Genomic DNA, 24,536 nt, shown 5'->3' with positions numbered 1-24,536 from the left:
AAAAGTTATAGGATCAAGTGCCCTCATTCTTCTTTGGAGTTGACAAGCCTGATTTCTCTTCCTCGATGCCAATTTACAACTCAAAGTTCAAGATTCAAAGTTTCAAATTTTATTTTTATTTTTTCTTTAAGTATTCAATTATTTATAGCTTGTGAGCCAATTTGGGGCAAAATAAAAATAATTAGATCGAGGTAACTGATTTTTAATGCTTGTTCTTAACAGTACAAATTTTAAAGGCCAACTTTTCATCTGGTTTGTTCTTAAAATAATGTTAATCAATATTACAAAATAGCTTGTACTATAAATAAACAAAAGCAAACAGACACACCAATCTACAAACTTGGCAGCATTTATTTTTGTAACTAAAGTGAAGGATCAGCATATACGTTACCAAGCATCTTAGAAAGGTTTATATTGTTTGCTAATTGTGCTTTTGTAAATTGTCAAAAAACCCACAAAACTTATAATAGTTGTGTTACATCAGGCAGAGAGAAAGTCGTGTAGAGGGCAATCTGAAATATTCTCTGAAATTGAAATGTCAGTCAATCTTCTTCCTCTGAGACTTCAGAAATTTAGTTTCCTACCATTGCTATCTTTAGTTCTTACCCAAGCTGGTCTACTATTGAAAAGAAGAGGTTGGGATAAAGCCCACTTTGGAGAATAAAACAAATTAAAGCATGACTTAGTATAAATAAGATAATCCAAGAAGGACACCAAATAAATATAGGACTCAATGTCAGTTTAAAGTCCTGGGAGCCAATTCACCACCAAGAAGTGTTCCTAAAAGTATACTGGACATAAGTCCTCTAATCCTCTAAGATTACTTTCTAATACTAAACAGCTGTTAGGAAGAAGTAGTCTCTACATACCTCCTTAGCTAGGTAGCTCTAAGTTGTATTGATATGACTAAAAAACATTGGAATGAAAAGGAAAATGAGCATTTGGCATCTGAGACTTTATTGGTGATATGAAACTAATCCTTTACATGAGTTTTAACTCAAATCCAGGATTGATTAGTTTCTGGCTGTCTATCAGAACCAGTGTGATTCTTTTGGACTCTTTGTATCTTTTTTCTGTCTCTGTTATCAATTAGGCTCTCAGCTCTTGCCCAAAGACACACAGGCCACCATAAAAAATAGAAACTTCTCTAAGAGTGGGAAAATTAAAATATCCTTCCTTGAGTCTCATACTTTCTAAGAGTTCTATTCAACTATAACCAGGTATAGGGCAGTGATGCAGAAAGACAATTAGATAGCACATACTTATTTTAAAAAGACATAAAACTGATAATGCATTTAAACACCATTAGCCTAACAAATAATTTCCTAACCCTTCACTTATGAGAAAGCATATATAGACTGCCCACAGCAATCCTAAGGAATCACGCAGGCTGAATGTTTTTTCTATTAAATTTTCTTGTTATTTCCCTCACTTTAACTTGATTTCCCTTGGATAAAAATGTTGAGGAAGAGGAAATGAGACAGTTCTCTCACTTGGTTTTCTTTGGGCCCCCACTTCTTACGGATATAGGTGGTTATCTCTCACCTGCCAACTCCAAGCAAATGGCTCCAAAGGTAGGGTTTTATTCAGGAAACAAGCTTGCTTTTTCTTTAAAATGTGCTTTGGTTTCTATGTTAGTTTGAGATATACATTGAGGTGATTTGTTTACCTGTTAAAATAATGACTTGAAAGTCATACAAAATGGATACATACGCCACTTCGGTAAAATTATGCTAGTTTTCCATAAAATTACTTTAGTCCAAGTTATGTATTTTGTGAACAAACATTTCCTATTAAAATAATTGATCATTACTTGAAATTTTGATATTGCCAAACTATAGCAATTTAATGGATTGGATGACAGTTTTGCATTGGATGACAGTTTTAATTTATTGATATGTAAGTGTGTTTCTAAGCAGGTACCAATGGCATGCCCTCGTCATGTAAGCAGGCAATCAACCAATCAATCAATCAATCAATCAATCAATAAAAATTTTGTTTCAGCTAGGTATTTAATGTTTCTCTGATCCAAAATCATACCATGAAAATAGCCAGAGCAATTCTGGGGCCAATATGTTTGGCTCTTGCAAAGTGTAGGTCTTTTGCAAATGAGAATAATGGGCATAAATATTATACTCATCTAATTATAAGACAATCTCTTTAGGCAGCAAAATTACCAGTTCTTGAGTTCTCTAGCATTACTTTATATGCCCATATTGAGGAAATTTTCCTCATTCCTCCAAACTCTGCAAAGTTTTCAGAAATAATAAATTGGGACTTAAAAGTTCACTGCCTATATTATCAAGAACATATTTTAAAAATTATTGGCTTCTTTGTAAAGGTAAAAGTCAATTTAATTTTTTTTCAGGTAGCTTTAGATCATAGTCTGGTTATCTAAGTAGTATAGCATCAAAGTTAACTCGAATCATTTTTTTTTGTCTTGTTATTCAGTTAGTGTTAAAAACAAAAAGAAAAAGAAAATAACACAAATTTAAAACATTGAAAAGTTACAGTTAATAAAGTTATTCTAAGTTAGAAACTGAATCAACATGTGTAACTGAACAACTTCATTGTTGTTGGGTAAATAAGTAAAGGTTCTATATAAAGGGGAATATACTCCATGAAAATTTGTGAATATCGAGTCAAATTCTAAATTTTAAGAAAGCCTTCAAATTCGATTTTGTCCACATTCTATGAAGGGTTTGGGATTTCAAAAATATTAATATTGGGCTAGTGAAGTATGATTATAATGATCAGAATAAACTATAGTCACATATAAGTGTTAACTAAGTTTTTACACTAGTGAGATATTTTATACCATTGAACTGTCGTAATGGAAATAACTTGTCTGGGAGACATAGCTAGTAGGCAAGATATCTTTTAAGTTCTTTTCCTTGAGGTTCACTTTTCCTTTTCTTTAAAAGACAGTCCACTATTCCCTCCTTTTGCAAATCTTTATCCAAATGTCGTTTGCTCCAGCAACCTAGCAGCTCTAGCTTCTGCACCAACTATGCTTTTTGCTATTAGTGTGTATGCAGCACTCTCTTCTCATTGCTCTCTCATAAATATACCTCTTCCACAGAACTTTATCTTACTTTTCTATCCTGGGTGTCTGTCCCAGTGCCCTGTGTGCATAGGCATTTACCAAATATTTGAAGAAGGAGTTAAGCACTAATAGAGCATGAAAAGATTCCTTCACTGGAGCAGTCCTGATATCCAGAATGCTGCTTCTGCTTGGACTGACACTTTGCTATTAATATTGACTATTAATAGGATACCTTCGCTTTCGAAATCTTTCATTCCTTAGCAAGCACATATTCTAGCATTATCAAGTTAATCCTGATGTCAAATATTTGTCTCATTGCCAGACCATGTCAGATTATGACTGATATTTACTGGGCTCAGAAAATATGGTTACCACACCTACTCTGCATGTTTCTTCTTTGTTTTCCAGCAGACTCTTTCCCTAGAGATCTAAAGAGAGTGACTGTGATTTCACCCTCTTAGAACAAGAATTGTTTAACTGATCTTCAAGCTCTTGCCCCAGAGTTATAACTATAGGGTTGCACAGTGGCATTTAAACTCTTCAGATAGCTCAATACAAACTCTTGAACAATAAAGACTTTGCATGGAAGTAGATAAAGATTTTTACTTTGAATTTCATTTCTTCTCCACAGTGTTTATTACTATCTAATTTCCTTTCTTTTGTACAGGCTATTAGGCTGTCTTTCTTTGGGTTCAGCTCATCAGTGTTAGGGTTCCATTATGAACTTGTCTAAAGAAGTGTAGACCAGGAAAGAAGATCGCTTCCTGGCCTTCATCTTTCCAGGGTCCATAATTTGATCATTAGTCTGGTGGGTTCCACAGACTCTTCAATATTTTTTCATTAAATCCTTTAATAAATGCAAATTTCACCACTATTTCTATGAAAAAGAAAGCCTTATTTCCAAGAAAAACGCTGGTCAACCAATGCTGTTGGTTCTTTCTTTTGGGTTTTGTTCCATAAATTATCTCTTACTCTCCCTCCTCAATCTTGCTATCATTAATTTTATTACTCCATCCTACAAATATGCTCAAATAACATTTATGTTAAAATTAAAAAATGACAAAAAAGCCAAACTTATTTGCAACTCCCTTCTCATTGACATTTAGCTAACATCTTTCCTTCTCCTGACCTTCAAACTGATGACAACATAGTATAAACTTGTTGACTCTATATTCTTTTTTACTAAACATATTAATCCTATGCAATGTGGCTTCTTCTCTGGATATGCCACAAAAATGTTCCCAACTAGGCCACCAAAGATCTCTTAATTGCAAGGACCTTATTTACCCTACTCAGACTTCATTCATATTGCTATTTATTTCTCAAGCTGTTTCATTGCTTCTATAGCTCCTATGATTTGTATGTCACTTTTGTTGACTTTTCTTCTTCTGTATACCCCTTAAATATTAATGTCCCTCAATTTTTCTTTTGCAGTCTTCTTTTCACTCTGTATACTCCTTGAGCAATCAGATCCACACCTATGGCTTCAACTGCCATCCATATGCTAATGACCTCCAAATCTGTTATTTATAGGCTTTTTTTTTTTGAGACAGAGTCTCACTCTCTTGCCTGGGCTAGAGTGCTGTGGAGTTAGCCCAGCTCACAGCAACCTCAAACTCCTGGGCTCAAGCGATCCTCCTGCCTCAGCTTCCTGGGTTTCTGGTACTACAGGGACACATCACCATGCCCAGCTAATATTTTCTATTTTTTAGTTGTTTGACTCATTTATTTCTATTTATAGTAGAGAAGGGGTCTTGCTCTTGCTCAGGCTTGTCTCGAACTCCTGAGCTCAAGCAATCCTCCTGCCTCAGCCTCCAAGAGTGTTAGGATGACAGGCGTGAGCCACCAAGCCCAGCCTGTTATTTACAGTCTTAACAGCATACCTGAGCATCACATCCGTTTTCCAGAGTGCCTAGTAGACTCCTCCACTTTGATGGCCCACACATGCCTCAATCACAGCACAACAAAAACAAAACTTATTACCTGAAAATGGGTAGCTTATTTAATTCTCTTCTTGTTTTCTCTGACTTGGTTAATAGCCTCAAATTATTTAAGGCAGAAATGTGAAAGTCATCTTTGACTTCTATCTTCTTTTTTCCCTATTTACTTGGATACCGAATATGATTGATGATATCTTTGAAATGTTTTCTCCATCTGTCCTTTCTTGTTCGTTTCCTGATTCGATATTTCTCTCATCTAGGCTATTGCAATCATCCCAAAAGTGCGTTCTTGTTTCCTGTTTTCCCTTTCTATCCTTTTAATTCTCCCCAAAGTTGTTTTAATAAAGCCCAAATGTGATCATGGCACTTGCTTTCCCCTCACACTGGCTTTTAAGTAGGGAACTGCTTTAAGCAATTTCTCACAATCTTATCTGGGCACCTGCTATTTATTTTATTTTGAAAAGATCATTCTTCTCCGATCCTTCCATTTGACCAGGGTCTATTCATTTTATAATGCCTCGTTCAACTTAAAATATATGATTGAGAAATAAGTTACAATTCCCTAGTGAATCCAGCAGTAGGGTATATTCCAAGAAATGCCCTAAATCACTTTGTATTGTGTCAACGTGTCAGCATGAATACTGTGCTATGTGGTCTCCATTGCAAACAAATGTGCCCAGCTCTAAAAGTGCTATGCTGTTTTTTACTTTCTTCTTAATATTCCTCTTAGGAGAGATCCTCTGCAAAAACTTACACGGCCATTTTCAGAGACAGACAATGGCATTTTCTTTATCCCATTCAGATTTGCATGAACGTTATGCTTGAGGTATCAGTTATGTAAATTCATGCTTGTAACTTTTTGGTTTCAAAAAGTTGAATGTCAGTAGCTGCCTCCCATCCTAATTAAAGAGAATATGCAGTAAATCTGCCACTGTGCTTCAGGTCAACTAAATGCCTTTGAGTTATGTTATGTTTTCAGCCTAGATAACCAAAGGCGGTGGTAGGGGGGGAAAGATTGCCTTATCTTTTATAATTCGCTCATAGTAGTTTCAAATTAGTGAATATATAGCAAATTTTGTATTTTTCTATTTCTATTTATCTGAATTGTCTTTTTAAAATTACACCTCCAGGCCTTATATGAGTGACAGTTTTTTTCTCTTAAGCAGTTTTTTTCCTTTCTCACCTACACCAATATACACTATCCCTTTCCTTTATGCATTGCTAACAAGGTTTTTGTCCTAGAACCACAGAATTTCAGAAAAAAAGAATGAGCTTCAGAAATCACATAGTTCAACTTCCTCCTTTTTACAGGTGGGCAAAAGCAAGGCCCAGATAATGTGTCATGCTTTTGGAACCACATGGGGATTGAAGAACAGCACTCTTAGAAGCTATTCCCTCTGAAGAAACTCTCTTCTCAAAATCTTCATTAAGAAAGCAAACATCCTCAAGTACAATAATGCCTGGAAGGGAAGTGAGGCCTTATTAGCTGCATCTACTGGCTAACTATGAATCTGGACAGAGTAGGGGTAACTCAGGAATAGAAGAAATGAGATACTTTATGTTTAGAATTACATGCTGTAAATGCTGCCTTTTCCCCCTGTCCTACTCTGTCTTTCCCATTTGGCTGTTGGTTCGTATTCCTGCATCTAAAATGAACCACTGTTCAACAATGGGAATACAGTCTGCTCAGTTGACTGAGTTCAGTACATGTTGAACAACGTCAAGTGCTGGGCAGACAGAATGCCCTCAGTGAGCTGTTAACACGACAACGTGCTCAAGGACCACTCTGCCAAGCAGAAGAGGGAGATGGACTGGGTTATAAAAGTTAAGTCTTACTAATGACTGCATTGATTTAGTGTTTGTTAGGGCAGGAATAAGTAATCACAAGATAATGAAGTAGATTTATTGCAGAAGATGGCAGTAAAACTCTGTTTCTCTCCCTCCTGGCCGTGGCATGTATTTGTTCTCCTCAAGTTTTAGAGAGGTTAAAGAGACTTAGCGGTATGTGAGCAACCCATGATCTCTCTCCAATGCTCTGGGGAATGAGGTTAACAAGAAGCACCTGCCTGGGCCTGTCTTTCACTGTGACATGGATTGCCAGCCCAGGAACCTCTCAACCTCCCAGTAATGCCTTTTCTTAATTTTACAGCCTTAGCAGTTAGCTGAACTTAATGCGGTAGTAGTGCTGGATTGTTACTCATGTTTATTAAATCACCTCGATACAATTTGCCTTTCTGGCCCTCATTATTCTTTTAATTTTTCTATTGAATCCAATGTATTAACTCTAACTGCAGAGATGGTTAGGAGGAGAAAGAAAGCAGGCACTACCTGCATGCCATCAAAATAAAAGGCCACCACTTTTCAAACACTGAATTCTCCTTGTTATCCGGTGCTATGAAACTAAAAATAACTGATTGCTTTTACTGAATTCAGCCAAATGTCATCTCATCTTGGAGCTTTATCTACGCGATAAGAGGCTACAGGTATGAGTTCATTCTGTGAATTGTTGTGGGATCAGATATAACAATCACAGCTTTCATTTGAAGGATATCTTCAAGTTTAGAAAGTGTTGTCGATTTTCTCCCACAAACCTTATGTCTTTGATTGTTCTGACTGCCCTTCATGACCTTGGATTTCTTTGAGGGTGGGGTCTGCATCTTAGTAAAGATTGTATCTCTGGTGCCCAGTAAACTTTACACCTCATAATAGGTGCCGGAAAATACATATTTGTTGAATGAATTAATGAAGGGCTAAATTCTGACTTCTTGTTCAGTGCACTTTGACCTCTATTTCTCATAGGGCAGCCACAAGCAGAAGAGGTGCTTACAATGGCCGAGACAGATCTTCACCGTCTGACTTCTTAAAATCTTTCATTACGTGCTAAAAGGTATCTCTGCTCTAATTGCTGTTTTATAAGGTCTCTTACTACTCGTAAGCTTCTTGAAGCCAAAGGCATTTTTTAAAAAGATCTTATTGCCTACTTCAACAGATATAGTAAATATAAGTAGGCAACAATGGATTCTTAAACTCAACAGGAAAAACTTTGCAAATTGCTACGAGACAATTTAAGGACTGAAAAGATGATGTGATGTGACTAGTTGAAATTATTATCTATTTCTGATATATATTTTATAATTTATTTTTTATTTGCTGGAAAAGATAAAAACGACAGATTGCTTCTCATTAATTTATTAGCTAGTAACTTATCTCTGTTTATATTAAGGAGAAAAAGTGACACATATCAGAAACCTCAACATAAAGTTTAGCCTCTGTACAAACTATAACACCTCCTTTTATAAGATTACATACAAAATGTAAGCATAAAGGCCAGAATAATAAAACAAAATGCTCCACTTTTGTACCTGACTGCAAATTGACTACTTATATTTTGAGATTATTATATTCTTTAGTACAAATATTTGCCTGCTTTTTTGTATGCTGCCCTGATGTCCATTCGAACACATTGACTCTTATGTGTCCTCGAGATCAAAACACAGAAAGTAGGCTTGTTATGAGTGGCTCAAGATAAAGACAAAGACATATTTTAGGCTATTTTCTAATTATCTGATTCGTTTTTGAAAAGCATACAGCAGTAATTCTCAAAGTGTGTTCCCCAGGTCAATAGAATCCAACCTGGGAATTTGTTAGAAATGTAAATCACTGGGACTTGACCCAGACCTACCGAATCAAGTACTCTGGGGGTGAAGTTCAGCAATGTGTGTTTTAATAAGCTCAGCAGATAGTTCTGATGCATGCTGAAGTTCAAGAACTATTGGCATGGAGTATTATCTCTGTTAAAGCAGTGATCTTAAATTCCCTGTTGCCTCAGCATGTATAAAGTTGAGCAGGTAGTGTCAAGTGAAAAATAATGGAGGTTAATTTCTTTCCTTTCTGGTTTAGAGTTTCCTAGCTAATGACTGAATCCATATGGCTAATCGGTTTTACAATGAATTTCAATGAGCTACACACACACACTTTTGGGCAATCAGAGGCAATTTCTAATTGACATATTAAATTAACCAGTAAAGTTAAAAGTAATATAAATAGGCATCTAGGAAACTAGAGAATAATCAAATTGCTCCTTAAAGTATACACATTTTTAGGACAATGGGGCTATGGTCCAGACTTGTTGGCCCTATTCAGACTGATATATGTGAGAGTTACTCTCATAGGAAATTTTACCACCATGAGATGAATCAGAAGATTCAATCCTTTTTTGAGACATGTCAATAAAAACAGCATTATCATTGTACCTTTCATAATTTATCTGCCTTATGTCAGCAGAGTGAAAGAATTTAGCTGAACAAACAACCTCTCTTTCCCCTAAATGTCTTAGTAATGGCTAACTATAATAGAATTTAAAGTACTCTCAATAGTTAGTAGGCTCTATTGTAAAACAGATTCTACCATGATGATTGTACCAATACAATAATGTAAGGGAGTAATGCATGGTCTAAATCAATAACTACAGTATAAGTTCTGCAGAGTTTCATAACCAATATCTTATGACTTTCTGAAAAGAAATTAAATTTTAGGTTACTTAATTTTTTTTCATATACTTGTACAAGTTAGATGACAGATCAAGGAAATATAAAAAAAGTCCTCTCCATGGGCTGTAGGCTGTGGCAGTAAATTTAGTTATAAAATGAACACTAAATATTTATTTGCAATTGATATACACCAAATTATATTCATAAAATAATTAAGCCAGTAAAATAATGTAAGCTAAAATGTATGTTTTACTTTTGAGCTATTGCAGGATAATAAAATAATCATCCACCAATGAACAAAATTATTACATGTCATCCTGATAATAGTTTTGCTGTTATTTTGTTATAAAGGGACAGGTATTGTAGTATGAGGATGGTAGTGTAAATAATTTAACTGCTAGCTCAACTAAGTCCTTAACATGGGTTGGCTATTTATTCTTTTTTAGTATAGTGATTTCCAAAACTATATCCATATTAAAAAAAATCACTTGAGATGCTTTAAAATAAAAAAGAAAGAAAGAAAAAGAAAGAAAAAATAGACTCTGGATCTCGTTCCTAAAGGTTAGTATTTCTTCATGGTTTAGGAGATTTTTTTTGAAATGTTCTTTAGAGGAGTTAGAGATATTATGCCAAAACATGTTCTTGATTTGTGTGTAGAGAAGCGTGTTGGAAAGTCACTTCATAGGAGAAGAAATTGAGCGGTTCACTCTTATATTTTGATTTTTTTTTCTAAATAGGGCATTAGAAAATAAACGTGCTGACATGACCCACAGGATATTGTGTGTGCAGTTGTTTAACAGTGATTGCTTAAGTGACTGCTTTTGGAGCCATTGTCAATAACGTAATCCCAACATTGTCATAGCATGAGGCCATGCTTCCATCCTGGACTCATAGGGAAAGCAGATTTTTTTCCAACCAAAAAAAAAAAAAAAAAAAAAAGCTTTTAAACAATCCTTCTGTTTTCAGAAGGAAAAGAGGCTTATTCTGTAAAGAACAAACAACTGCCCCAACGACACACTGATCAGGTTAAAGCAGCAGAGAGCTGGGGCATCCATCATGCAACCATGCCTGCAAGCGGCCAGCCCTTTGCAGATAGTATTAGAGGCAAGCAATGTTGTTGTTAGAAGCCAACTAGTAAATGCATGGCATTAAAAACTATTTTGAGCAAATGCACACGCAATCATTTGCTCTTTAATTTTTGTAGCAAGAAGTTCACAACCTAGCATGGATGGTAGGGGGCAACATAATAAGATACTCTTAAAAGAAGAAGAAGAAGGTATAGGCTAGAAAGTTATCCCTTAGCAACACCAGTTAAGGTTTTATAATCAGTTCCACTGTAAGAAAAAAACTGGGAGTTGGCATTAATACACAGTGTATAACCTTTAAAGGCAATTGAACATGTCTGTATCAAGTGCTATATATACTTCTCATATCAAAGGATGAATTGTTTCATTTTCAATCAAATCCTTTTTCATCTTCGTAAAAGCCCCAAGGAATCCTTTTAGATACTGTCATATATAGATAACTTTATTAGAAAAACTCTGCCTATTATTTTGCAATTCTGCTGCCTAGAGTAGGCTGAGTGTAGCAACCAGCAACTGTAGCATAATTCTGTATTAATTAATCTTATTTTTGTCTGGGAGGATGCATGTTACATTCAGACTTGGATTCTGGTCTTTCTTTTTCTTGACATTTCATTAATCCCTATGTCAATGCTGACTGGGCCTGCCTAAAGCTTTTCCTTAGCAATAGAAGACAAGAGATGAAAAGGAAAGAGGATAAGAGAAAAAAAAATTATGCATAGAGAAAGAGATAAAAGAGGAGAACAGAGTAAAGAGATGGAGGAAGGAGATGAAAAATATTTAAATGTAGGAAAAGAAGGGAGCTAGGGTCAATGCTATCTCTTGGACAGATTACATTGTTAGAAACTAGGCATTAATTTCATTACAGTTATTTATTTAATTAGATTTTACCTTCAAATTATGTCTGAGAAATTTAGCGAATAGACATTGCAAGAGTTATAAAATGAAAAGGCACCAAACTCAGTATTTCTGTTTTCATTATTTTCTCCAGGAAGTAGAAGAGTTCTGTGATATACTCATATATTTGAAATTAAAATTATTATGTGAGACCAGTACATTTCAAACTAGCAATTTTATCTGAAGTAAAGTGTCTATTTTTGGTTGGTAAACAAGCCACCCCATGACATTTTTGGTTAGCAGGTGGCTTAACCAATAAAGTTTCCTTTAAGTATAGGTGTGATTTGTGTAATTGGTCTGTCTTTTCTAATTTGTCTGATTAAATTCAGCTCAGCAATATATTATTCACATTGAAGTTCACACACAGAACAGTCATGAAACAGTAGGAGCATAAGGACAAATTTCTGGAAATACGACATTTTAAATATAACTTATTCTTAAATGATTTGTAGGCTTTAAAATTCACTGAAAGGAGACAGTATTTCCCACAAGAAATCAATAATTTATGCACTACTTTTCTAAACAGTAAGTGGACCTAAAGTCTGAATATAAAACATCACTAAAATTAAAAAGGAAATATCAAGTTATGATCCCCAATTGCTTGTGTTCACCTAATTCAGCAGAAGAATTTTCAAATGAGTTTGATGCTGTCAGCCCATGCAAAAAGCATTAACATACTTTAGGAAATGAAGCCTTATAAATTAAATTGAGATTGCAATGGAAACATAACTTATAAAATTTCATTTTTTTTTAAGTTCTGCACCATCACACCTGTCTCCTAGTGCTTCTCATTTGAGGGATGCTAAATAGCAGGTCCGTTTTTCAAAAGACTGAAAAGGAAATAGACATGGGGGGAAATGTACAAATGTCTCCTTGGGGTTTAGAGTAAAATCACATGTGAGTAGGCCAATCTTAAAAGAAGTATTTGCAGTGTCATAAATTCAGAAATACAAGGGATGTTTGCCTTGAAATCCAGCCTAGGTTTATATGCCTCTCATAACCTTTGTCACAGTAAGGAACGATGTAAACAAATCTTAAATAGAAATATCCATCTACATATTCTTGACATAACCACCCTTTGGATTATTTCACCGGGGTAGGGGGCTCCATGACCCTCCCTCTCTGCACCTTCTTCAGTCCTCAGTCCCCAGATGCTCACAACAGTTTGTGCAAGAGAAGACTCTGGCAGGCAGGAAGAGGCAGGTGCACAGCTAGTATTTTGCTGTCTGTCTGTTCCAAACAAGCAAATGAGAATAAGAAAGAAGTGCAATGGTCTTTAGGTGTGTGTGTCGGGAAACAGCCAGGTAAAGGATAAGAAGCTTACGATCACAAACCTCATAAAAGAATCTTTCTGCTTCCTTCTTCTGCTCATGGAATGGCAAGTCAAAAGTATTGGACAAAGACATGACACATTACAGACACAGCACACAACACATTTTTAACAGAACTTTTTCAATGTGAAAAATAAACCTCCGATACACAAAAAAACAGTAACACCACATCAGAACAAACATAGATATCAAAGTGACATTGTACAGGACAGTAAAAAACATTTATGATTTTTGGAACTTTATAGATTATTAGCATATACATCTGTGTATATGTGATTATACACACACACACACGTACACACAAATGAAGGGCTACTGGTTATCTTACTCTTCCCACCTCCCATTTCACACTTCTGATGTATTTGCTATTCTGTTGTGGATAATAATCATTTTAGTTGTTAATGGGATTTTAGATTATTATCAGTTCATGTTCTCAGCTAAACCATGTAAACCTGGATTAAGACACTTTCTATAGCAAGAGATACACTGCTAATGATCTCTAGGTAGGTATTTGGTAAATGTAGGAGTAAAAACATACCCACCTCTTTTCCTCCCATGGATTCAAACATTTTTTCCAGCTGGACCCGCAATTGTTGAATATTGTTCATCAAAATACAGGGCTTTAAATAAGAAAAAAGAAGAGTATTGTGAGTAATATTTATATATTAAGTTATTGAATGAGTTTAATTTAAAAGTGGTAATCACTGACATCTTACTATATTTGGTATAACAACTGAGAATAGAAAGGGAAAAATATAATGCCACTTTGGGGAATGAAATTTAATAACATACTCAGACAATAAACCATTGCAGACTTGCTACTTAAGTTTCTTTTACCTTTAACATTATAGCATTTCATACTTAGAAATTAACCATATTCTGTTTTCATAGATTTGTTTTGTGACAGATTAAATTCTTCTGTTATTTCACTATCTAAAAATGAAAACACCATCTGAATTGTTTAAATCCAAGAAAAGAAAAAAGAAAAAAAACTTCAAATGAATTCTCTGGCTGTAGATAGAGCCCATATGCTGGCACTCAAGGTTCTTTGTTTCTAGCTGTAATCCATGTTTCCCTTCTCATTTTCCTCTTTGCTTATTTGAATTAGATCTATCATTTAGGTTAGAGCTCTCCCTTTCCTAGATTTTATTTTTTATCACTCACTTGGCATTTGTTTTATATTACTTTATATTTGAGTTGCTTTTCACTGTCTCACCAGCTAACCTTAAATACACTGTGCCATGGTGCTATGCCTTTTTCTGCTTTTCTTATTCCCAGATTACTGTATAGCACTTTACCCATAATACACGCTTCAAAAATGTTTTTCCACTTGTTTCCAAAGAGGCAGAAATACAAAAATAACAAAATGTAAAGCTTTGTGACAGAACTACATGTGAACTCAGGATAGAGAAATTAATAATTGGAAGACAGAATTCAGAATAGTTACAGAATCATTTAATATTTGCTGTGCATTGATTCCTAATACGAATTCCAGTAGGAAGAGAAAACAAAGAAAGGAAAATGAATATATCTTCCAAGTTGCTGGGAAATAAGCCAATACTGAGTCAGAGAGAGTCATGCAAAGGACTCATGGGATGTCAGAGAGATGCTAGCTCTCTTCAATGGGAAGATTTTATTATTGATTTCCACATTACTGGTCTTGGAAAAATTTCTACTTGACTCTTAAAGTGACCACATACTAACTTCAATTTATGAAAACAGTTTTCAATTTCTGTTCCCTTGATTCTAGTTGTTTAAGTTTTATTTTTTCAACACAGATATCTGAGAATTATCCCCCAGAAATTCTGATTCAGTAAGCTGAATCAGAATGCTTCACAAATGATTCTGACTCCTAGCCATGATTGAGAGCTACTTAGTCCTTAAATACAACTGAATTTTCAGGAAATTCAGTATCTTGACCCAAAGTCCATAAATTGAGCCAATAGACAAATTTTCCAATAAGAAATAAGGTTACTGGTATCTTCTTTTAATTGTAGAAGAGGAAGATATGGTTTGAATTTGGGAAGTCCTACTAGGGAGAAATCCAAAGTCAAAGTAAGACCATGACTTGTAATGAGAAGCGGGAAGACTACATGGATGTAACTATTTTATCACCTTTCTGCCCATGCATGGGTCTAAGTTTGCTGGGTAGAATCTTCTGTGATTATTTGACATTAGCATTGAAGCTTCTTTTTGTTGGCATATATAACAGTACTCTTGTACTAGCTTTATAATTAAAGGCCGTGGCCAAGTCTTCTTATTTATTTATTTCAGCATATTATGAGGGTGCAAATGTTAAGGTTGCGTATATTGCCCATGCCCCCATTGCCCCCTCCCACCCGATAAATGTTATTCCTATATGTCCACTTAAGTCTTGACCTGTTAGTACCAATTTGCTGGTGAGTACATGTGGTGCTTGTTTTTCCATTCTTGAGATACATCACTTAGTAGACTTCTTAATATAATCATTTCTGATGAAAAAGAGCTACTAAGAACAAAATTAACACAGACAGTTGTTCTCCCTTGACATGGATTGCTATTGATCCCAAGTAAGGTCTACAGAGAAAAAAGAGACAGCTATCTAAAGGGAGATAAAAATAAATATGAGACTCTCCCCTTTCATTAAGCTTTCCCTGACCTTGAAATGTTCAAAATTCAATTTTATTGAATTAAATTTGTCAAATCACTACTGAGATCTAGATTATACAAATCTACCTTCAATTTAATCATAAACCAGCTTTTACTTTAAACAACTCTATAGTAAGTGCAAAAACCAAAATCCGTAGTAAAGCGAACAGTAACTGATTCAGACATATTGCTTATTGAAGAGTTTAGTAAGATAAAATAACTTATGTTTGAAGTTAAGTGATATCTTCTTATTTATATATTTTGACTGTTCTCTAAAAATATGCATTTCATTTTATCTCATGATGGAACAAACTTAGGAACCTGAAATATGATGAATATGCAAGTTAGTTTTGTTCAGACTGGGGCATTTCTACATGGGTAAAGTGTTTCTGTATTGAAAAAGATTAAAAAAATATTAAAAATAAAGTAACTCTGATTTCAATAGTGATACCTTGCTATATTTTGAAATATGGAAGAAAATGGATGAAAATGTTTTGACCCATTTCTAATTTAAAATGTCACAGTAAAAAAAAAATTATTCTGAGGTGGACATTTCATTAATGTTTAACTCTGGTCTTTGATTCTGACCCCTGAGAAATCAAATGTTATGGTCATATCTTAAATGATATCTTTCTTTAGAAGTTTCTAGCTCAATTTGCAGATGAAATAGATATACTGAGAAAGTTCAGTGTACAAGTTTCAATGGTCCTGATATTGAAATAAATTTGTAATAACAGTTATATGTACCCATGCAAATATACAAAAGCACTTCAGCTTGTCTCAACTGAAATTATAAACCAAATAGCTAAGCGATATTCTTTCGTAAAAGCTAAAATGATACTTGGTATTTAAGCAATAGAGTATGAGGCTGGTCAAGACATGAGTAATTGTGGAACAAACAGACTGAGGGAAGGAAAAGGAAGTTCCTGTACTATAATATTTCTAGGACTTTTTTTTTCTCTTTGTAAGATTTAATGTTTAAAAGTATAAAACATACAGAAAAAGTACATAGAATAATATAATAGTTATTGATTTATGTTTTCATGTTTTTAAAATATAAACTATAATATAGAATATTATTAATAATACATAAAGTAGAAGTCTCCAGGGGCTTTTAAAAATTAATTTTCCTTTCTGAATGGCAGGAATTAGCTTTAGTAGTTCACAGACACCTTTCAAAATCTTCAATTTGGCTATCATAATATAAATAGAATCTCTTCTGAAGTTATCAGATACTGTTTGGATTTTTAATATAACACTTTAGATGTGTATTATCATTTAATTAGAAATATATGCTTTTGATAAATCAATACTCTACCTTGCTTTTAGAATATTTATAATCAATGACAATTAGAAATCACTGCTGAGATGTCTGGAAATTCTAACAAAATTTCTGGGCAGCATATTAATTTAAGATAAAGAGGCATCTTTTGGATTTCTCAAGAATCATTAGGACTGACTTATCTTAATGAACTGTCAGCAAGAGGTCAATGAGGTTTCAGGGAGAAGACTAGTAGCTTTCCTTAGAATTCGTGTAGACCGGCTGATAGAATTGATTTTTTGAGGGGAGAAAAGATTGGTTTTTCTCCTAAAAACTATTGTACTTATTTTTTTTAACACTTGTTTGTTTCAATGCTGCTCTTTTATAAACTTCTTACAATGTTGCCAACATATTTCTCCTAATATTACAGATTGAATAAGAAAGCTTTCTCCTTCCATCATAAAATAACACTAATTGTATTGCAAATAACTTCAGTTTATCTTGCTTCCCTTTATGCCTTTTATTAAGTTGTAATACTCATTTGAATTTTATAAATATTTCCCCAATATTCAAAAAAGGGTAAATTAATCATTAGGAGTAGAAATCAGCATCATTCCATACATTAATCATCCTTCTCAATTTATTTGAAAACTGAAAGACTAAATTATACTAATTTTAGTATTGGTGTCATAATGAAACTAGGTGGTACCAAGATTTATCTAGTTTTTAACTATCCAATATTCATCTCCAATATTTTATGAATGCGAGTTTTCAATTATTTATGCTAGTCTTCTTCCTTAACAATATGGAAAACCACAAGTTGGCTATATCAAGACACTCAACCTTCCTGTGAATTAAAACAAGCTCAAGACTACTAGAGAAGTTTTCAAACAATTTCTTGAGATTGCTATTTTTTATCATCCACTATGAAAACAGAAAGCAAACAATTTCTCTTCCTTATTCACAGTTTGAAGAAGTAAACCTCAATGATGGATGCTTGAAAGTAGAGACATTTTTACTTACCACATTTTCCTTATCACAATATGAACTGAAATCACTTGATACAATTGCAGCATACTGGAGCAGCACTTTATTGATGGTCTAAGACAGAAAACATTGTGAAATTATCCAGGTATGTGGTTTTACACCTATTGCTACACAGGTTAATGCTAAGTAAGGCAAATTTTTCAGATGTCTTTTCTGTTGAGAGGGAGCCATAAGCGGTGCTTCAATCTATGCCCTTGTAAAAAATAAGGATCTCAACTTTATTCAGAAGATATATTGACCTCTTGTGGCAACCTCCTCTATTTTTAGAGACTTACAATGGAATGATGTCTAATGCTTCTCCCCTCTACCCCCTGAATAGATACCTTATGCTTTGAATCATCTCTTATGGTGTCTAGTCCCTACCCACCCCTTCTACCTACCATGCCAAAATTTTTCATGGTGGTCATTTTCTGAACTTTCTCCAGTGTTCCTAAAAACCTTGTTTATAAGTGGGGTCAGAGTATTCCTGAGCACATCACTTAGCTATGACTATTTTCAGTATTTTCCTGCAATGATGAGTCATATTGAGTACTATCAAAAACTACCTCTTAAAACCTAAAATTCCAGCTTTTACATTACACTATTTCTATACCTCAATTTATTTACCTTTTGTTTATTAAGTTACTAACACATTATTTGCTAAAAATATAGCTTTAGCTTTCCCCTCTTGCTGTCCTTTTCCTCTTAATTCTATATTTTCTTTCACTCTCTACTATTTCTGAGCCTAAGAATGTCGTTTGTTTTTATTAATTACACAAAAGAAGCATGAACCATGTTCATTAAATTTCATTCCAATTACTTAAAGATATATTGAGTTTCCATCCTACTGCTTTTACATATAGATTGAATTATAGTAAACTACATGTGGATGTCATTTCCTTACGTGAGATAGAGCATCAGTGAAAGAAATATGTTATCTCTTTTCATAGAAAAGCAAAGACAAAACGCTTTTTACTTTCTTTTGTGTACAACAAACTTGTCTAAGTTTTCTTAGCGGCTCAAAATCTACTGGGGGTGACACTCCAAGGAGTTACCTGAAAAAGAGATGTTTAACCTGTAAAGGAGAATTCACTAAATTGACTATGAACTTGTTTTATAGACTTTTAAAATCACAATGAAAACCTGAAGTTAGGGATAGCATGCAGACAGAAAGTTGATACTTTGTAGAAGGACACAGTAATATGGCAACAGGCATCAATTTAATTAGAAAGTCTACCTTGAAAATTATAAAATCTTATCAAGCAGCAGGCCAATAAATCTAGGAAAACAGATGGCTGATCAGACTATCTTAAATGTGCCTCTTCAAATTTTACTTTAGACATAATGTTGAATTACTCCAGGCTTACCTAAGGGAGTATAATTTATATGTACATATAAACACTACTCTCAATTTGCAGTTTCTTAATGACAATTAAGCTTTAAGAATCATTTTACTCTATTGCAAAAACAAAACAAATGCAACCCATAATCCTGACTTTAGGAGATTGTTATAACACAGATACTATGACTTGCTTAAGATAAAGTTTGGACAGCATGAAAATCCTCTATAACTCAGTATCATTTAGATACTTGCTGGGTATCTGTTCAGACTGACTTACTGAACAGCTTTTTTTTTTTTTTTTCCTTTTTCCCCCTCTGAAGAAAGGGGAATCTGGACATCCTTTTATGATTATTCTCAAGGTATCTCCCATGCTCTACAGCTTGGCTCTATTTCATAAGTCTGTTCCCCCTACCTTCTCACCCCCACCCCCAGTCCCTTGAATTTCTGCTTAGAGACAACTGATCCTGGGATCTCACATCCACTAATCTACAAATGCCAAGGAGAAGAAGCCAGGATGAGCTACAAGTAAGGAAAACTTCACAGTCTTGTAGGATATAGTTTAAGATTGTGTTCCCATAAGAGTTATAGGTACACTGCTGGGATAACCCCCATCTATTTACTAATGTAAAAAGCATACCTGAATGAGAATGTACAATGCACATTTTAGGGAACACTTTAAAATATCATTCTAATTTATTCAACTAAGTAAATCACTACCAGGCATTAGTTCTTTCATACTAATAAGTAGCTGCATATGACATATTTCTTAAGTCATTGGTTCTCAGAATGTAGTTCTGAGATCAGCAACAGCATAAACATCACCTGGGGATTTGCTAGAAATGCAAATTTGCCGGTCCTATCCTAGATCTACCGAGTCAGTAACTCTGGAGGTGGGCCCCAGCAGTGTGTTTTGACAAGCCTCCAGGTGATTCTGATGCATGCTAAGTTTGAGAACCACTGTCCTAACTAATGAATGGCCGAGCGGAGGTAACTCTTAAGAGAGAACTGCTGATGGAAAGGGTAGCTGACAAGGCCTGGAAGATAGGACTCCTGGGTGTGTGAGCTTAAGTCATGATTTTATCTTTGGGGAACTGCTGGTCTTCAGTAGACGTGCAGAGGAAGATGCAACAGACAGCTTAGCAGGCGCTGTTTGCATTTTGTTCTATTATAAAACACAGCTTATATGAAGAGCTAGTCATGAGGTGCAGAGCCTCTTCTATGGATACACCAAAAGAACTGCAATTCCAAGAGCTGCTGATTAAATAAGATGAAATTCTAATAGGATTGTGGCAGGAAAGTCAGTGATTCTGCGGCGTTTAAAGGATCAGACAGGACGACTAAAATATCTCCCAGCCTAAATCAGTTCTGATTTGACATGCAGCTACTGGTGGAGCATTGAGTGGGATGGACGTCAACTACTCAGACAGAGCCATTGTGGTTTCCTGAACTAATGTCACACTAGTAGGAGTGGGCTACATATCCTGTTAACACTCCCAGTTGTCCCATCTAGTGTATTGCTCTTATGATCAGCAAGATAAGAACTCTGGTTCAAACTGCATCTTTTCATTAACTTTTTATGCATGGAACAATATAGTATTAGAGCAATGCAAGGAGATTTTATCATATCACTCGAGCAACATTAGAAATGTGACTTGAATGCTTTATGTGCTATATTTTAACATATGCAACTTAAGAGAGCGTTCTCCATTTCCTCCGCCACAGATGCATAGGTTTGGCCGTAAGAGTAAAAATAAACAATGGCAGTCTATACTCCAAATTACCGATTGATTTCTGATTACACTGGATGAGGTGGGAGCATTGCTTAGTGGTTAAAAGCATTCCGTCCATACCAATTATAGTTGTATGCCTTGTTTCAGTGGTTTAAACTTTTTGAGCCTGTTTTATCATTTGAAAATTTAGGGAAAATAACAGTACTCATTTTCTGGGGTGGCTGTGAAGAATAAGCAAGACAATATATACAAAGTGTTAGCATAAAATAATGTTCAAAGGATTATCCTTATTAATTTTTAAAATTAAGATTAGGTTCCCAGAGAACAAAGAACGAGAATGTGTGTGTCTCATTCACCACAGAACTTCCTGCACCTGGCAGCCAGGCTCATACCCAGGACTCAATATTTGTTTTTTTTTTGTTTTAAGTAGTATTAAAGATGTCTCTACTTCATATCTCTTTTTTGAAATCAAACTACCTATACTTGTCAAGAGCAGCAGTATAGTCATAGGAATATTCACTACTCACATGCCATTGTATCACTCATTACAGCTCCTGAGTGTTCTTGATATGAAATTGGAAACATTTTTTTGGAGCCTTATTCAACCCTACAGACTCTTTAGTAAGAATGAATTATCCCTTTGAATTCCATTTTAGAATGCTAAATCTTCTAAAACTGCAGTCCCCAACATCCCTGGCTGTGGCCTGGTATGAGTCCTTGGCCTGTTAGGAACTGGTCCACGCATGACCAGCTGAGCTCCCCCTCCCTCCATCCCCCTCCCCTCCTTATCCCCCTCCCCTTCCGTGGAAAAACTGTCTTCCATGAAACTCCACCCATCCTGTCTGCAGATATCATCAATACGTCTTATCTCCAGGAGGACTGTTTAAATCAATATAAGTTCCAGAAAGACAACGTGATTCCAGTATATTTTGATAAAAGGATCCCATTTTACATAACCTATCTGCCTGACTGCTCTGAGGATGAAATCTAGTTACTTTTCTAATATTGGGTACCATTATAATAATATGTCACTAAATATATTAACTCTTAGATTTTTAAATTCTCATATGATCCTGTTTTCACTACAAGTCCTACAGAATTCCAAGAATTTCATGTGACATGCTTTTTCAAACACTATCCCTAATGACCCAGTTTCATTCTTTCTCGGCATTCATCCAAAATGCAGCATCTCATCAAGAAAAGACTTAGAGAATCCTTAGAATTATCCTCCTGCAGATTTCACCATATTGGGAAATGGAAATCATCAAAGGGGACTATGAAATCCCCTCTAAGAATGATTCAAGTAAATGATTTTTAGCAATTATGTTAAAAAGTGGGAAGTTAGCCTTCCTAATTAATACATAAAACGATGTGAGTTCAAAATATTTCATGGCAAATAAATACTATAGTACTGTTTAGGCTGACAGCTTGTCTTTCCACAAAGCTTCACTGGCTCTTCATTTTTCTGCTAAATAAGTTCAGCCACTTTCTCTGTTCTTTAAGGCTCTTTACGATGTGAACCTAATTGTCCAATCTTAGCTCCATGAGCCTTCTAGGAACTCTATGCTTTCTCCCCTTTGGGACCTCTTAGGCTAGAATCCTGGAGTCATAGAATGGTGGAGAGCTCGATTACAGGATCACCCACCCTATTTCTGATGTTTTGTGAGCAGGAAGTACGTTTTCGTGGGGTTAAACCATAGAGTTTCTGCGTTTGTTTCCTCAATATGAACTATCCTATCACACATAATAAAGATGCAGTCTCCTGGAAGAGATCTTCCCATATCCATCAATCAGAGAACGAAATTTAAATGTTTCTAAGAGAGGATCAGGACAAAACCTTCCATTCATAAAGGACTTGAACTTTATAAAGGATTTTTTATAATGATGCCAAATGCAGTTATGTTCTCATTGTGTTTGTCTCTGTGGTTAAAAGCAGTAGCATGTTAAATGTACACATCTGTTATAGGCTGAATTGTACGCTCAAAATTCATAAGTTGAAGTCCTAACCCTCAATACTTCAGAATGTGACTATGTTTGGAGACAGGGCCTTTAAAAAAGTAATTTCTGTTGTTTAAGCCACTCAGTCTCTCAGTCTGTGGTTTATTATTATGGCAGCCCTAGCAAACTAATCAAACAACTATTACACAATTTAAATTAGGTTTTGGCATTTTCTTATTTCTTAACATGCCAAATATATACATGCGTGTATATATATATATGAATGTGTCATAGTTGTTTATAGTTTTGGCCCTACCATTACAAGTTTTCTTGAAGTCAGAGAGTATGCTTGTCCATGATTACATCTCTCAAGGTGGCTAAGAAAGTGTGCAAGTGAGGCAATCAAGTAAGCACTTGTTGAATTAACAGCTGAAACCTCAATCATCATTCAACCCATGGAGCCAGATTTATATTTAGATCAGCCAGACATAGAACTGTAAAAGTATTTTCCCTAAATCACTATGTTTGTCATGTCACTACCCTGCATAAAAATCTCCAAATGTTTAGGGTTTCCTAAATTTACATCTAATCTTCTCAACCTGGAAAGCAGAGCTCCTCAAGGTCTGGGCCATGTTTACTCTCTCAACCTTTCCTACTGCTTCCCCCAACCTCCAAAGGGTGTTTCTCTCTGTCCTGGCCATGTCATGCTCAGGTTTACCTGTCCGTTTGTTCTCATTATTCCTCTGGCTTAGGACACTTTTCTAACTTCACCTCTTTAGATTTCTATGAGCTCTGGTTTTACCAGGAAGCCTCTGTCTATTTCAGCTCTCATCATATTTCCCTCCTCTCAATTCACTGTAGATCCCACAATGCTTGAAGCTGAACTGTGTCCCTTTCATGCCATCTTCTAATTAGTTTATGTCATGTGTTCTTGATTATTATGCAGAATTTTTTTTTTTTAAGATTTGATGGACAGAGATTGCTTCTTTTATTTCTTATATTTCCCTTGAATTGAAACTCTTGGCAAAGAAGTAAGCACCTAGCAAGCCAACTTAGATTTTAAGAGAAGAGGTGTTAAGAGAAATTTGGTTGAACAAAATCAATCTGTCAAATATGAAAACTAAATTCATAAAAAACTGAAGAAGTCAGATTCACACTGTAAATATTGGTTGATTTGTAATCAGAACTCAGTTTTCATGACTCAAAGTCCAGTATACTATACTACAGTGTCTGCTAAAACATACTTGTCAACTTGCATATAAAATGCCAAGAGTTACTTTCAGCTAGAAAGTCACATTAGAAATAGGAATAATTTGATCATCCATGACAGTCTCTTCAATTATAAGTGACTGACTGAGTCATCAATGTGAACAATAGTTTTTTAAGATGAAAAATCCGTATTAAAGAAATAGGAAATCTAGTAAATACGATGAAAATCTTACAGACAACTGAACCTATTAGTACAGAATTACAAAGTAGATTGGGGTAGTGGTGTCAGAGAAGACTAATATTATAAAACAATGGCATTTTTCAGGTTGCCAAAGTCCCTGGGGAGAATAAAAAAGAAAGATCATTCCATTTAACCTACCTTTGCAAATCTCCTCATTAAGTGAGATAATGTTTCAGGATTAGGGCATTCCAGTTTCTTAATAATCTCAAAGCTTTGATTAAGCTGAGCAAAGACATCAACCACGGAGCAAGAGAAGAGGGCATGATCAGATGTCTGCTGGAACTGAGGGGAGAGGAGGTAAAACCATCCCAATAAGAGCATTAGTAAGGGTGTGGAAAGAATCTTCATTATTCTTCAACAACTAAATCTTTCATA

The 24,536-nt window shown here is 35.0% G+C and overlaps 1 protein-coding gene across 1 annotated transcript in view; it reads right to left on the bottom strand.

The window, feature by feature from the left end:
- Window positions 1-24,536, bottom strand: part of UNC13C (unc-13 homolog C) — a 493,476-nt gene that overhangs the window by 86,658 nt on the left and 382,282 nt on the right. The window contains exons 21-23 of the mRNA XM_076004387.1: window positions 24,300-24,443; window positions 17,699-17,776; window positions 13,329-13,406 (exon numbers count right to left, since the gene is read on the bottom strand). Of these exons, the coding sequence (XP_075860502.1) occupies window positions 13,329-13,406; window positions 17,699-17,776; window positions 24,300-24,443 (300 nt within the window). The remainder of the gene's footprint in view (window positions 1-13,328; window positions 13,407-17,698; window positions 17,777-24,299; window positions 24,444-24,536) is intronic.

Source organism: Microcebus murinus, chromosome 6, assembly GCF_040939455.1.
Source record: "Microcebus murinus isolate Inina chromosome 6, M.murinus_Inina_mat1.0, whole genome shotgun sequence".
Classification (NCBI taxonomy): domain Eukaryota; kingdom Metazoa; phylum Chordata; class Mammalia; order Primates; family Cheirogaleidae; genus Microcebus; species Microcebus murinus.
Note: the sequence above shows the minus strand (reverse complement) of the source record. Positions and strands in the feature narration are given on the sequence as shown.